The sequence below is a fragment of the Heteronotia binoei genome, chromosome 13 (genome assembly GCF_032191835.1).
Source record: "Heteronotia binoei isolate CCM8104 ecotype False Entrance Well chromosome 13, APGP_CSIRO_Hbin_v1, whole genome shotgun sequence".
Taxonomy (NCBI): domain Eukaryota; kingdom Metazoa; phylum Chordata; class Lepidosauria; order Squamata; family Gekkonidae; genus Heteronotia; species Heteronotia binoei.
Window position 1 is genome coordinate 46,677,497 of NC_083235.1, and position 16,232 is coordinate 46,693,728.

The 16,232-nt window shown below is 42.4% G+C and overlaps 1 protein-coding gene across 1 annotated transcript; it reads right to left on the bottom strand.

Moving 5' to 3' along the window:
* Window positions 1-681: 681 nt before the first annotated feature.
* On the bottom strand, window positions 682-15,817 carry INPP1 (inositol polyphosphate-1-phosphatase). Its single transcript, XM_060252278.1, has 6 exons — window positions 15,688-15,817; window positions 13,206-13,435; window positions 9,200-9,260; window positions 6,945-7,145; window positions 5,504-5,678; window positions 682-3,056 (listed from the first exon to the last, which is right to left on the bottom strand). The coding sequence occupies exons 2-6, from the start codon at window positions 13,407-13,409 to the stop codon at window positions 2,564-2,566; spliced, it is 1,134 nt and encodes a 377-aa protein (XP_060108261.1). The 5' UTR covers window positions 13,410-13,435; window positions 15,688-15,817; the 3' UTR covers window positions 682-2,563.
* Between the last annotated feature and the right edge of the window lie 415 nt (window positions 15,818-16,232).

Here is a 16,232-nt window from a genome sequence, read left to right on the forward strand (position 1 = left end):
GGGAATTATTAGGAAGGGAACTAAAAACAAATCAGCCAGTATCATAATGCCCCTGTATAAATCGATGGTGCCATCTCATTTGGAATACTGTGTGCAATTCTGGTCACCGCACCTCAAAAAGGATATTATAGCATTGGAAAAAGTCCAGAAAAGGGCAACTAGACTGATTAAAGGGTTGGAACACTTTCCCTATGAAGAAAGGTTAAAACGCTTGGGGCTCTTTAGCTTGGAGAAATGTCGACTGTGGGGTGACATGATAGAAGTTTACAAGATTATGCATGGGATGGAGAAAGTAGAGAAAGAAGTACTTTTTTCCCTTTCTCACAATACAAGAACTCGTGTGCATTCGATGAAATTGCTGAGCAGTCAGCTTAGAACGGATAAAAGGAAGTACTTCTTCACCCAAAGGGTGATTAACATGTGGAATTCACTGCCACAGGAGGTGGTAGTAGCTGCAAGCATAGCCAGCTTCAAGAGGGGGTTAGATAAAAATATGGAGCAGAGGTCCATCAGTGGCTATTAGCCACAGTGTGTGTGTGTGTGTGTGTGCGTGTATATATATATATATATATAAATTTTTTGGCCACTGTGTGACACAGAGTGTTGGACTGGATGGGCCATTGGCCTGATCCAACATGGTTTCTCTTATGTTCTTATGATCTCTCAGAAAAATAACACACAAAAAGTACAGGTGTTTATTAATTACTGGAACATTATACTGCATTTAAAAGTCCAGATATACAGATTTTAAAAATCTGAGAATATTCTATGCAATTTAATCACATACAGATTTTTCTGTTAAAAAACTGATTGTGACAATCATAATTGTTACCATAGAAAATGGGAAAAAAATGCACATGCTGTGCCAAAAACTTACATTTTGCACCTGGAGTATATTTTGTTCATTGTAATGTTCTTTGCATAAAGCAGACCTGAAATTTTCTTATTCTGATGCAAGTATTTGTGTCTTTTTGGTAAAATCTGTGATTAAATCCCACCCCCAGTAATATCAGAGATATAGGTAGCACTAAGGCAATAAAAAGGATTATGGCCATATTCCCTTCCTCCTCTCTCTAGATTATGTTGTTGTCATCTGCATGCTTTCAATTGTATTTCTGTGAGAGCTAGAAAGCCATTTTAAATACAGACCTGCTTCCTCCCAACTAGTCCCTCCTGTGGGAGACTTTCCCCATCAGTCCCTCTTGTGCTGTTCAACTGGGCAGCTGGAGGAAAAAGGGGGAGCGAGAGGTAATTGGTGTTGTGACAATGTCACTTCATGATTGGTGAGACCCTCCCCACCCATTCATCAATCTCCTGTCAGTCACTAATCATAAGCTGGCAACCCTAATTACAACCCTAGGCTTTGAATCCAAGGGAACAGTTTCTTCCCTTGGAAAATGACTATCTTGCTTCCCACTACAGCCCCATGTTCTCTTTCTGGGAGTCATCTGCTCCCAAGAAGTGGCACTTAATGAGGAAGTTGTAATCTGCCATGAAAGGACAGAAGCAAGAAAGTTATGCTGCATAGGCAAAAACTGTTTAAACGGTGGGAATGCTGTGTTGGATCCAAGCCTCACTGAAGAGGGTCTTGCATTTTCTAGTCCCTCACATACAAGAAGAGAAGAGATTGGATTTATAGTCTGCCATTCACTTGGAGTTTCAGAGTGTTTTACAATTTCCTTTCCCTTCCCCTCCCCACAACAGACACCTGATGAGGTAGGCAGGGCTCAGAGAGCTGACAGAAACTGCTCTTTCAAGAACAGCTCTGACAGAACTTGTGACTGACCCAAGGTCACACCAGCAGCTGCATGTGGAAGAGTGAGGAATCAAACCCAGTTCTCCCAGATTAGAGTCTACACTCTTAACCATTACACCAAACTGATTCTCAACCCAATAGTCCAGACCCAATATCAGAAGAAGTGAGCAGATGCACCACAGAAAATGTGTCTGTGCAGCGAACTGTTTGAGGTGAGAGACATAGTCCTCCATATAGGATGTTAGAGACAGGGAAGGCTACGAGTAATATAGTGGAAGAAACTGAAGGGTCTAAGGCAGGATTGCCAGCAGACCTGGAGAAAAAATGCTTAACAGAGGCTTAATATGTAGAAATGGGCACCTTAACCTTTTCATGGCATGGAGGTAAACATCATCATCTGTCATGTAACATACCATTAAGCTTCTGTTACAGAGACAGGACATTTTTTTCTCCAGGCAGTTGGCAACCCCAGCCTCAAGACATGTTTACTACATTACCCATAATACATATTACTCATGTAGGAGGGCAAAATACGAACAAGGATGGGGGAATTTCTCTCATCTGCACTGTGCTGGAAGTCAAACCTTTGTTGACTCAGCATTGAAAGGCCAAAGGATTGCCTAAGTTGAAAGTCACAACATTCTATCCAACCAAGCCCCATGCTGGCAGGTTCAATCCATCCTAACTGATCAGTCCCACAGTTCAGCAGTAATTCCAAGTCATATAGTCCCTGACCAGCAGTCTGGCTTCTTCTCCTCATGTAGATGTGACCATCGTAGTCAAGCCACACCCATATAGAGGAGGAACTTAAACAACGTCAATTGCAGCCGCCAGGGTGTCCATGACAGCCTCAAGATGGTCATGGTACATATAGGCTATGATACCACCATGGTTGGCCCATCGATCGGCACCCATGGCACCCTCTTCTGGCTTGTTGTAGGTCAGTTCAGGCAGGTCACATTGGCCAGCACGCCAGGCACGCAATGCCCCTGCAAAATCAACAATGCCTCCACCAAGGGCCCGAAGGATAGCATGGGGACCACATGAATCCCACTTGAAGGTGCTGCCTTCGGAAAGCACATAGGCATCTGCAAAGCCCAGGGCCACACACAGCATCTTATATCCAGCACCTGAGGCAAAGCAGAACTGCTCACCATACAGGGGTACCAGGGCCTTCTGCAGCACCACTTTCTCACTGCTGCTCAGCACCACATGAGGGGGAGACTGAGGCAGGGGCCGGCTTAGTGAGCTCAGGTTGGTGTTTCCATAGGAGATGCCCCAGTGATATCTACTCTGCCACCTGGAGGGGAAAAAAAAAGAGACTGAGAGGACTGGCTGGGACTAGGCTGAAGTACCTGTGCTTGCCTATCTTTCTTGGCAAGATCTTAATATAGACGCAAAGGGGCACTGTAGTGGTTACCAGAACTGCATGGGTGGAAAGCAGAAATCCAAGACAGCAATGTATTGTGTCCATAAGACACAATGAAAGTTAAATGGAATCTATCTTGATGATAGAAGTGTTCCAAACATTACTGAAGTAATAATTTACAAATCAAACAGGTCTAAGTGCGGCTAATCTTAGAAGCAATTGTAATGGGTGGACTTTCACAATCTTGATTGGGTCTGACATACTCAGTAAAGGTCCTTTCTGCCTTGAAAATGGAGAATGCTTGGTAAAGAGCCATTCCTTCCTGGCCCCCTCCTGAGAAAACAACCAGCATCTCTGTCCCAGCCTTAATGCCTAGTGCACTAATATAGCAGGGTTTCAGCCACCCAGAGCGGGGAGGAGGAACAGTACAGAGAACTGCTATGACATTGAAAGTTGAGCATAACAGACTGGTAAGGATTATAGTCCAAGCTGAGGAATGTCAGATTCACTGATGTTACTATGCAGAAGTCAGCTTTGTCCAATAAAAACAACGAAACGTTTTCCTGCTCGTCTTTGTCTGCAGTCACTGTACAACATGCAGATTTCCATTCACCATTTTCAATTCATGAAAAATCATCTGTACTTTATTCACTTCAGAATAAAATATGCTCAAATGATGCTGGAACCTTGAAGCTAAAGCAACTGACACATGACACATCCTGAACAAAATGGAACTCATTTCGATGCATCTGTCTACCTGAAATATTTTATCTCACTCTTTCTCCACAGAGCACAGGGAAGTTTCTCTCCCTTCCCCATTTTATCTTCAAAACAACCCTGTGAAGTACGTTAAGCTGAGAGAGGCTGCCCCAGGGTCACCCAGCAAGCTTTAGGATGTATAGGGGGAATCTGATCTTGTGTCTCCCAGAGGCTAGCCCTGCTACTACAGTGCACTGAGTTATCAGAGTAGGTTCTCAGAAAGGATTACTCCTATACCATTAATCTCAATGATCTGATAATTTAAGTATCTACTTGCTTGAACCAACTGAAAGATCAACCATTATGCCTATCATAGTTTTCATCTGAGTTAATACTGAACACCTTGACTGGAACTAGGGAGAACTCAACTTTCCTATCAAGATTAGGATCTTTCTCAGAATGTTGAGGAAATTCCTCATCATAACTTTCCAAGTTCAATTCCTTTTTTGCCAAAGATTCTGTTCCTCCAGGGATCTGAGTATGGCAAACCTTTGTACTCACGGGGACTCGTTTAAACTGGGCTTCTTTCACAGACAAAGCAGCCGCATGTATTAAGTAGTTTGGCTGTACAATATCCACCAAGACTACCAGTCTCTGACATGATAACTAAGCACCTGTGGCTGTTTTGCACAGGCAGCAGCCCAGTTTAAATGAGAGTGGACAGGTGTAAATATCTACAGGTGAACTATTTTGCTCTGCTAGCCTCATACTGACAAAGGTCTATCAGTCTCAGTTTCCCTGCCATTCACAAAAGCTGCATTCTCTTATCTAATAGCACTGGAAGAAAACTCAGAAAAGTTTCTGATTCTTCCTCTTTGCAGCCTCCCCACTTTTTTAAATGCATGGGCTCCCTCTCCTGTTTAAACTTCCTCCAGTAATTCTACTAGGGCTTTTTTTGAGCAGGAACGCAGTTCCAGCCGGCTTGGTGTCAGGCTAATATGCAAACACATTCCTGTTGGGCTTTTTCTGCAAAAAAAAAACCCCTGTGTGAAACAATGGTGATGTTGAGGGTGTAGTCTAATATGTAAATGAGTTCCTGCTGGGCTTTTTCTACATAAAAAGCCCTGGATTCTACCATTCTAATGGCCTTATTGCCCAGAATAAGTCCTTTCATTTTCTCAGATGTACAGTCATTGAGAACTTGAGTGGTTTCTTCGTCATTTCCCACAACAGTATTGTTGGCATCCTTTAGTTTCAATTTGCACCACAATTAATACAGTTATGGGAAATCTTTATGGTGAATCTGCCCATTTGAATGGAATTGCTGTGTGTATCCTACAAACCCTTTCAAAGTTTACATGCTTCCTCAATGACCCTCGAGATAGCATCTGCTAGCAGAATATGTACTTTCTGCTACTGCTTTTTCCCTCTAAACACAGGTGATTTACAGTGTTCCAGAGCTTAGGGGCTCCTCATTTTTCAAAGGATCTTTGGATTCCTCAGAGGAATAGCCAAGCAACTCTCTGATCTCTTAGAAACTGATCCAGCATTTTAAAAAGGAGGAACTACCACTGAGTTGCTGCCTTCTGTGCTCACTGCATCCCTGACTCTCTGTAATGTGAGGATTAGAAGTCACACAACTGGCACGGAGGGGTCAAAACACAACAGAGTGTGATTACCTATGCTCTGGCAGCTGTTCCTGGAAAAATGGCTCATTAATGATGCCGAGAACAGGTTCACCTGAGTGCCGGTTGTATACCCCTATTAGCACCAATGCTGAGTGTAGTCCTGATGGGTAGATGCCATCCACAGGCACCACATCTCCACGGCCACGGATGTACTGATTAGTGGAATCTGAGGAAAGGAAAAGCTTGTGAAACTGGATGTTATTCATCTGAGCTTAGTAACACAGCAATTATCAGTACTGGCTGATGTGCAGTTTTGCACACTGGAAGCTATATCAGTTCTACAGAGGAAGGATCATAAGAGCTATGTCTTCAAGTATCCCAATTCCATGTGTCATAGCATGGTGATAAAAGCACAGGATTTGCATGATGAAAATCTAAAATAAATATCCAAATAAAGGACCATTTCACACATTATATAGCATCAAACCTGGGTTTATCATGGAATAACCATTCAACATTGAGTCTCTATCAATCACAGCTTGCTGTGCAGCATACATTTACTCATATTTTCAAACATCCTTTTGTTGCATTCATACATTTACATTTTGAGGGGTATGCTTAAAAACTAATTATATGGACACTTAACACCCCCTTCCAAAAAAAACCCCAACGGAATGTGTGAAGGGGCCCTTTAAAGGAACGGAGGTGACAGGTTTAGTAAAGGCAACCTTTTCCTGAGAGATGGAAGAGCCACTGCAAGTCCAAGCATGTAATACTGGACATGACAGACCAAAAGTAGTCACATCAGATTCAAGAACCTGAAAAGGAGATGGAATACCACTGCTCAGTCAATCAGGTCATGTTACCAGCTTTCGGAAGCCAAACACTGCAAACTGAAAATCCCCAGTCATACAAAAGTGGGGTGGGTGGCACTCGGTAGTGCTGGGACACTGATATCCTGATATATCAATGAACAAATAAAACAACTTAAAACATGGTTGCCTGACATGGTGACTTCTTCCCCCAGGGAGAAAGTGTGGAGCTGATGCATCACCATGTAGCTGGGGAAAAGCAAAGCAAGCAAAGCAAAGCAAATTTTATTCTTATATCCCGCCCTCCCCCGCCAAAAGGCGGGCTCAGGGCGGCTCACAGACATGGCAAGCCATGATTTGGTTAAAACAGATACACAATGATTTAAATGGTACAGTTATAAATTAATTAAAGTTTTTAAAAATATAAAATAGAAAAACAGAAAAATAGAAAAATAGATAGAAATAGGTGCTATACTTCTATCGGTCACAATTTACGCAATTATCATACATCAGAGAAATTGTGGAAGAAAAGCCCTCTGTGCAGAAGCTCTGTTCCTTGTGTGATTAATCAGAAGTTTTCATAGCAAGGAAAAAACATCAGAGAATTGCCCATGTACAGAAGCAAACCCAAAGCCTATCCCATTATAAAGCAATTCCTTCGTCTTATTTCATTAGCTTACCTATGGGGTCAATCCATACAGCCATGTTCTCAGTGGAAATTGTCACAGTCACATCACCCAATGCTGGGTCAGAAAGCGCCATCTCCTGGTGAACAGCCGCTGCCAGCAGATCTGCAGCTGTCTGGTTCCGATCCAGGACTTTCTGCAGCAGTGCAGCTGTTTCTGGTTGGGTGGGACATACCTGCACCACCACAGTCTCTCCTATAAGGCAAACAGATTTTAATACTTTGGAAAACTTCTCTTGTTTAAAGGGTATGTCTCTCTTGTCTCACGCCAGAAATGAGAAACCAGGGGTGGTAAGTCAGACATGAACTTTATTTGACCTTGACCTATGAAAGTTTAATTAAGGCATGGTTTAAAAAAATGGTGACAGCTTTGTTGCAGAGAAACCATGTGTTTCTTTCTCTGTTTCACAAATAATGTGGAACTGCTCATGCACTTACAAGAAAAGCTGAAGATTACTGCTGAACTGCTTCTTAAGATGAACTTTCAGGGAGGACATTCATCTCTCCTTCCAAACTAGTGATCTTATATCATCCAAGTACACATTCTCCATGACTGTGAAACCCCAGACTGCTTGATGATGCCAACTTCATCATCATAGGCAACCCAACTAAATTTGGCCTTGTTGACCCAATTGAATTTGGCCTTGTTGACTTTGCTAATATAAGGACTGCCATTTTTTAAACTTTTGCATTTTGTCTTATAAGGAACCAGTGTCAATTCTTCAAAGGAAGAGCTGCTACCATGTCTCTGTCCTAGTAGCTATAGAAACAATCAAGATCGGTTGTACACGGCACAATCTATCGTTATTGTGCATGTAGCACCTATGTTTCATCTAAAGACTTGTGTTTTCTTATTATGCCCCCCTTCAAAATTTTTCTCTTCCCACAACCATGTTAATATAACTGCTTACCATATGGTCTAAAGAATCTTTTAAAGAACATAAAAACTTATTCGGATTTTGTGATGTTTTGGTTGGTCCTAATAAAAGTATTACTCTTCTGTTGTTTTTGGATTTAGTTGTGTCTAAGTTCCATTGAAATCAATAGGGGGCAAATTAATTGCAAGTCAAGTCCCACTAATTTCAATGGGACAAAAGCATGACCAAATGTTTCAGGACTGGATCCAATAAACAAGATACAACAGAAAAGTGAATTAGCCATCAATACAAGCAACACACACTTTTAGGAACAGCTTTCTGTTCCTTAGGAAAACAAAGAAGATCTTACAGTTTTTATAAAGAATGCATGGACCAGGGTCTTTTCTGGCAATTTTATTGAACATGCAGGCTTCTATGGGGACAGGTGACACTTAAAACATTAAACACATAGGTCATTATGAGTTACGTAGATAAAATTAAGTATTCAGACTGATTTAGCAAAAGAACTGTGCACTGCATAAAATATGAGTAAATACAATGATTGACAATGCAATCCCATGCAAGCTTATTCCAGACTCTTAGACAAGAGAAGCAGAAATAAGATATGACTAGCAGGAGGGTGGTTTCCAAAATATTTTCCAGGCAAGGTTATCGGGGGGTTCCTGAAGGGGAAAATAACTCAGTTTCCTGAGAGACCATCTTCCCCATCTCTACCAAAATTTCCTTGAAATGTACAAACTCATCAAGGTGTGTTCTGTGGCACACACTGAACTCACATGGGACAACTGCACAGCCTAGCTAATGCCAGGTCTGAATAAGACAGTTCTCTCTAAAGCCTTCACCTAGAATTCCTTGGAATGGGCAGGAGTTCCCTTGAAGACACGTTGATTAGGAAAGTGTCCCTTAAGGTAGACGTTTTTTGGGGGAAACAACAATGGAGCAAGGGAATATTAAGACAGAGTAAAGACAGTTCAGTTTAGGAAAACTTCTGTGGAAGAAGTGGCGTTTGCAGGAGAAGGAAGTGGTCTGTGAAATTTATTTATTTATTTATTTAATGGACTTATATCCCGCCCTTCTCACCAAAGTGTCTCAGGGCGGCTTACAACATAATAATTCATATAATGGAAATGGAAAATTATAATAATTCATATAATGGAAATGGAAAATTATAATAATTCATATAATGGAAATGGAAAAGGGAAATTATTTCAAAAACAGCATACATCAGAAAATGCAACAGAAGAAATATGAAGCAATAGCTGATCTAGCAAAATCAGCTATGGGTTTGAGATAGATGCTCAAGGATTCAATGGAGGCCTGACTGATGTTTTTCTATCCTCCCCACCAACACTTCAGGGCCCCTGTCACTCACCAAGGCCATTTTCAAACTTGTTGGACTCCTCACCACGAATATAACCTTGTAACTCCGGAAACTGGTGGTGGCATCAACGGGTGGTAGAAAAGATGGAAGAGTGAAACAGAAATAGGAAAAACAGTCACGCTGATTAATTTGATCCAAGCAACAACTGTTCTGAGCTCACACCTCTCAACTGCCCCAGCTCATCTGTGGGTGAAATAAATACCAACTCTAAGATCTTGGCCCCTGACTGGCAGCTAATTTGGAATTAACCAAAGGCTGAAAAGCCAGCAGCACTTTTGCAGTTCAGTGACTCAGTCCCATACAAGGCAAATGGTACTTTTTGGTTCCACTGGGAAGGAGAGGAAAAAAGAGGCTTCAGCCTGCCTTTATTGTATATTCAGGAGGATTATTCAAGAGGACTATTCCTCCCCACCATGCGTGAATAGCAACAGAGGTTGTCAGAGTTGCCCCTTTTTGGTTCTTGGCTGCTCAGCCCTGTGAACAGGGCTGCCAATAGGCTTGGAGAAAGTGTCTTGTCCTTTTAACAGAAGCCTGATGCATAAAAAGGAACAGCAAAAGCTTGCCACGGCTCAGAGTTAAGCAACATTCGGCTGAGCATCAACTGAAGTGAGAAACAAACTGGGAAACAACCAAACTGACTGGGAAGGAGATAGGGAAGATCCTGCTAGCTAGCAGCAGCTAAAAACCAAACTACACACAATGCGGACAACAGTATGAGGGACAAGAGCACCTCACCTGCCATGCTGCAGGCCTAATGGGTATGGGGCCCTCAAAGCCTTTCTAAAGGACTATGAACATTTTTGTTTTGCCCTTTATACTTAGAACCCAGAAATAAATTTCTTGCTGATAAAGAGTATACATTCTTCTTCTGTGGTGGAGAAACTGGTTTTCCTTCTTTCCGGTTTGGATTAGTATATTTCTTATAGAGTGGCACAATTCACCTTGACAACTTAGAAAAAATGGGTTAGAACTGAACTATTTTGACCATGTATTTTTAAATCTGTTTTTAACATATTTTGTCCTTTTTTTGTAGTTATATCCCTTTTGTGTATTCTAATTGTAATGGCCTTTAGCCTTGTACAATAAATGCTAAAAAACAGACAAAAGGTGTCAGCTTCCTTGTAGCCATCACATCTAGTTTGACCCGGTGTAACACCTTGTTGAGTTTGTTTTCCTCTCTGCATGCAGGTATTTGAGGTTTGGGTGTGCTCAGAGCCATAAGCCCTTGAGTTCTTAGCCTGAGACTTGGAGACTACAACAGGACATAAGATCAGCTCTTAGAGAGAGAAGACTGAGGAACTGGAAGCCCCCCCCCCCCCTTTCTTCTTTATAGCTGTATTTGTTTTTTCTCTCCATCATTAGCCACAATGGATAACCATTGGAGAGAAAACCACAATACATATATAGTAACTAAGTAAATAAACTAGAGCAGCAAATATGTAGAAAAGGAGAACTTTTCCAGAGCCTCTGCTGCTGTTTGCGAGGGGTGGAAAGGAAGGCTTGTTTTAAATACAGCCCTGGCTGAGGTAAGGGCATTCACCCATGGGACTTTGTAGAGTTAAACTGGGCCACTATTAGTTGCTGATGTAAACAGATTCAAAAAGAAAGTCCAAAGCTTTTGACACATATAATAGCAACATGGAATGTGAGAAGTATGAACCAAGGTCAACTAGAAAACCTAAAACGGGAAATGGAACATTAAACACTGCAATCCTAGGAATGAGTGAACTAAAGTGGACTAGACTAGAAGATTTTCAGTCATAAAATTATAAAGTGTTTTACTCTTGAAATGACAATCACAGAAGAAGCAGAGCTGCTCTAATAGAGAAGCAAGATGTATCACAAGCAGTCAAGGTGTCTTATCGAATAATATCAGACTCATGGACAGCTTATCAACATAACCATCGCAGAAGCTTACAACTCAACTACAGATGCTGATGAGAAAAAAACTGAAAGCTTTTACGCTTGTCCAGGGACAAACTGATTATGCACCTGAACAAGCTGTGTTTATAATCCTAGGTGACTGGAACACAAAACTAGGAAACTAGATAGATGAAGGTTAAAGCAGATAATGAAGATTAATACAGAAAGAGCCAAAGCAGGTTTACAGCTGAACATCAAGAAAGCAAAAGTAATGACTACTGGGGAGTTATACAACTTTACAGCTGAGAATGAAGAAACTGAAATGTTCAAGATTTCCTCAACCAAAAGGGACAGCACAAAACCAGGAAATCAGAAAGAGACTGACACTGGGAAGGGCAGCCATGACAAAGTTAGAAAGATGCTTAAGCGTCAGTGTGTGCTGCTGGCAACCGAGATCAAGCTAATTTGTGCCATAGTATTCCTCATTACCATGTATAGTTGGGAAAATTGGACAATGAAGAAAGCTGACAGGAAGAAAACTGGAGGAGAGTTTTACAGATGCTGTGGACTGTCAAAAAGATAAATAAGTGGGTTCTAGATCAAATCATGCCTGACCCTGGAAGCTAAAATGATTAAACTGAAGCTATTGTACTTTGGTCATATTGTGAGAAAATAAGACTCACTGGAAAATACAATAATAGAAAAACATGAAGATCCTAGGAAAAGCAGAAAACCCAACATGAGATGGATTGATTCAATCAAGGAAGCCATAGTCTTCCATGGTTTGCCAGTCCTAAAAAAGGCTGTTAACAATAGGACATAAGTTGGAAGTGATTTCGTGGCACGTTACACAAACACACACTCCTTGTGTAAAGCAGGACTCATTTAACACACTAGCACAACATCCACCAAGGCTATGGCCCACTGGCATACTAACTAAGCAGTTTTGCAGAGATAGCAGTCAGGCTTAGACATACAAAGTCCCATGGAAGAGTGCTTTGCCTCAGTCATCACCTTGAAATCAAGCCTGAAACAGTCCCTTCACCATGGCTGAGGGGTGCATACGGGAATCCACTGAGAATTAGACTGAGATCTGAGGCTGCCAACTGCTTATCTCTAGGCTTATTCAGTGTGGGTAGATTTTTGATAAACAAGATTTACCTTCCCCTTTAATACATTTGCATAGTTTAATTACTATAAAATACAAGTCTGTCTTCTTTATTCTTCTCTAGAATTTAGGCCAACTTGCGCTCCTCTGCTTGTGACTAGATCCAGTTCCCTACTCCACAACTTCAGGAAAACAATCCAGGGGTGGCATATGGTAGCTCTCCAGATGTTTTTTGCCTACAACTCCCATCAGCCCCAGCCATTAGCCATGCTGGCTGGGGCTGATGGGAGTTGTAAGCAAAAAACATCTGGAGAGCTAGCGTTGGCCACCCCTGCTAGATACAATCAACCCTTTGATGCAGCACAGTAGTTAAGAGACTGAGTAGTGAAGTCAATATCCCCAAGTCAAATATCACGTCTACCAAGAACGTACAATGTCATGTTAACCAAGACCCCCTCACACAACCAATACCCTCATAGGAAATATGGTGATCATACTGGCCGTCATTATAAGGTTGTTGTAAGGATTATTGAAATAATGTACTGTATAAATGAGAAGTGAATAACACAGAGGAACAGCAGGCTGCTGCTTCTGGGATAAGGTATTATTAGTACTCCTATCCACAAGGAAAGCTGCCTTACACTGAATCAGACACAAGGGCCAGTATTGTCCACTTTGACTGGCATCAGTTCTCCCAGCATTCCCATCACCTCCTACAAGACCCTTTTAGCTGGTGATGCTGGGGATTGAACTGGGATTTTCTGCATGAAAAGTAGATGCTATGGCTCCACTTAATTTTATCTACCTTTCTAGTAGCAAAAGGTTTTGACCCTGACTGCTTCTTCCTATGGAGTAACCTCAGTCTATATGTTAGTGCAGCTGAGGGTAAGCGAAATTATAGGGAGCACCCACTCTGGTTTAAGAGTGTGCAAAAAGAGTCTGGGTGCTATCACCTCTAGCCATAGCCTAGAATTGCCAGGGAATGCCTAATTCTTTTCCCTAGGGTCCCTTCCCCTGGCAAATTACCTCCTTCCCCACATCATGCTTGATGACCTCTTGGATCAGCACATCTGCCAAAGTCTTGAAATCCTGTAGGAACTTTTTGTTCTTGTCTGCGCCCCTCTTCTCCTCAATGAGCAAGCTGAAGAGTGCCTTCTCCTGGCGACACAGCTGGGCAATGTTGGCAGCTTTCTCTGAGGCAGCAAGCAGGCTCTTCAGAAGAGCTGCCATAGTGTGAGGCAGAAATTGGAAGAAGGCTGGGGGAGAGGGGGTGGAAAGAAAGAAACACAGGCAATCAAACAGTGGAAAGTCCCAATCGAACACTGAAAAGTCCCTCTCATCCCAAACCTTATTTCAGCCCATTGGTGAGAGAAGCTGGAACCAGGAAATGATGTAGCTGGAGACACAGCAGCCAGGAGGCTTTCCCATCTATTTCAGCCTATTTCCTTTAAATATTTGTATCCCGCTTTTCCCCTGAAGGTGGCCCCAAGGTGGTCCAGAAAAAGATGCAAGAGCATCAAAGCATCAATTAAATCAGTTCACATTAAAACCTGCAACCAAACAACAATGGAGTAGGCTTGGGGCTTGGTGGCAGAGCTCCTGCTCAATAAAGGATCAGCCAAAAGCATCCATTTCAGTGGTTTGATTCAGTACATGGATACTTTTCATGTAAAAAAACCCAAAAACAAACTTGCCAGACCCAGCCATCATCAAGATGCTGTACAAGCTTAAATATTAGTAGTTCATCTTCTAATTTAGAACCAAGATATTTGTTCCTTATTCGAAATATGCTGTTTAGGAAAAAAACAACCATGTTATTGTTTAATAGCTGTAATGTAAGCCAGTTTTAAAAGAACCAGGAAGATACATTATAAAAGGGTCAAATATTGGCCTTGTTCCTGAGCTAATCCCTAGCTGCCCCTATCCTGCAGAAGAATCAGGACATGGCAAGTTTGCTTATCAAGATTCTGTGTTTTGGGGTTGGATATGTCTTCAGAGAAATGGTCTAGAATGTACAAAGATACTCCTACTTTGTTGAAAACGTAATCATCATGAAGGGACATTTTACCATATGAGGTGGACTTGGAAGAAACTCGTGGGAAAGAGATCTTAGAACTATAAGACATTTGTTAGAATCCCCCCCCCAACTTTTTTCAATACAAATGTTCAACATTTTAAAAAGATTAATATATAATTGAAATCAGAGGCCTTCATTAAGGACTAATAAACAATCGGTTGGAAAAAAGTCATGGAACTCTACTTCCATATATGACTATAGCAGCAAGAATATCGTATGCACAGAAATGGAAGTGTCTGACAATGCCTACAATAGAAGAATTGTTGGAGAAGCTGTTAGACTTTTCAGTAATGGCTAAACTTACTGCATTGGTTAAGGAAATGACAATTAGCTCATTCATTACAGATTGGAAACCCCTTACAGACTTTTTGCAGGAAAAAGACAAGAATGACTTGATGATTTGTGGATTTGATGATTAAGATATTAAGATACAAAAAAAGAGAGAGTTCATTATTCTATAAAGAGAGCAAGGAAAAACTTTGTAATTAAACTTGTATTTGTTGTAGAGAAAATCAGAAGCTTTCTGTACATGTATTTTCTTTTTTTTCCGCAATAAAATTTTTAAAATACAAAAAATGAAATTTAGTGGGTAGGAGAATCTCTTGGTTTAGGGAGAAGGATTACAATCCCTGATGATTCCCTTCTAACTGAACGAGGAGGGGTATTTTGCAGCAAGGAATGCATCTCTCATTAGTAATAAATGGGATTTTAAAAAGAGAAATTCCGCTGGGGTTTGGGGAGAGGACACTTTTCAAATAAATACACAGAATTCTTCCTTCTTAGATGTTCATCACGGCACAAGGAGGGGGCCAATCCTTTAAACACTCGAGCATGGTTTTTTTTGGAGGGGGGCACTTAGCCAGGTTACAGTGTTTTTGGAGCCTTAATTTCCCAGGAGTTGCTCAGTTGCATAATTTAATACTTAGTTCGAGACTTACTCCCGGAGAAGTGTCCACAGGATTGCCCTGTTAAGCATGTCTTTTCAGCATTTTCCCTGGCCGAGCATAGTTGGAGGGACTCTCCAAGCATCCCGGGTAGGGATGCCTAGAAAGTACAGCAACCAAAAGCACGCCGCATCCCTCGGGCCCCAAATAAACTCGCCAGGCCACGGCAAACACGCGCCACGTCACGACAGCCCCACCGTCGCTCTCCCGCAAGCCTTGTTTCTGCAGCAGCAGCTCGATTCCCCGGCTGCCGCTACCACCGCGCCCTTGGTCCCGGCTTCCGCTCCTCTCCACCCACTTAGGGCGAGGTGCCGCCCGTGAGGACCGGAGAACGAGCCTTCCCTCGCGCCACAGCCCTCTCTTGGACAGGCCGGGCCCAGCGACAGGAAAGCAGAGCGCAAATGCAACTGCCCTCTTTTTATTTTCTCCCCCACCCCTGCGCCGGGGGCTAGCTCAGCGCAGAGGAAGCAATGCCCCGCCGCCTCACCAGCTGCTGCTTTCTGGCTCCCAGCTCGCAGGTCATTGATTGTACGCGCCCTCCTTACATCCTGCCAGGCGAGGAGGCGGGTTTGCAACCTGCGGCATGTGATTCTGCGTTCGGCCTCCTTGCGTGGGCGTGGAAATTCCGGGCCAGGCCGCAGTTTGGTCAACGTTTTAGTTAGGTGTGTTTTCCAACGTTTTAGTTAGGTGTGAGGCCTACGGGGGAGGGGGAATAAAAATGGAGGCCACCAAACCCAAAAAGTTTGGGGTTTTGAGTGTTAAGCCTTAGCATCGTCACTCTCCTCGTTTCTCCTGAAGCTGCTGATTTCCCCTGGGCCCTGAATGCCTATAGAAGGGAGCCAGGAGCAGCGATTTATACAGAAATTGTGACAGACAGGCAGCTTCTTTCCAGGGTGCGTAATTTTGCTGCATTTATCTGTGCATCAGAGTGATTGATGATCCAATCACACTGGATGGGGAAGAATTGCCAGCCCTCGGAACAGGCTGGTAGACAGTGAAGTCGGATCAGTTAATCATACAGTGACACAGTGG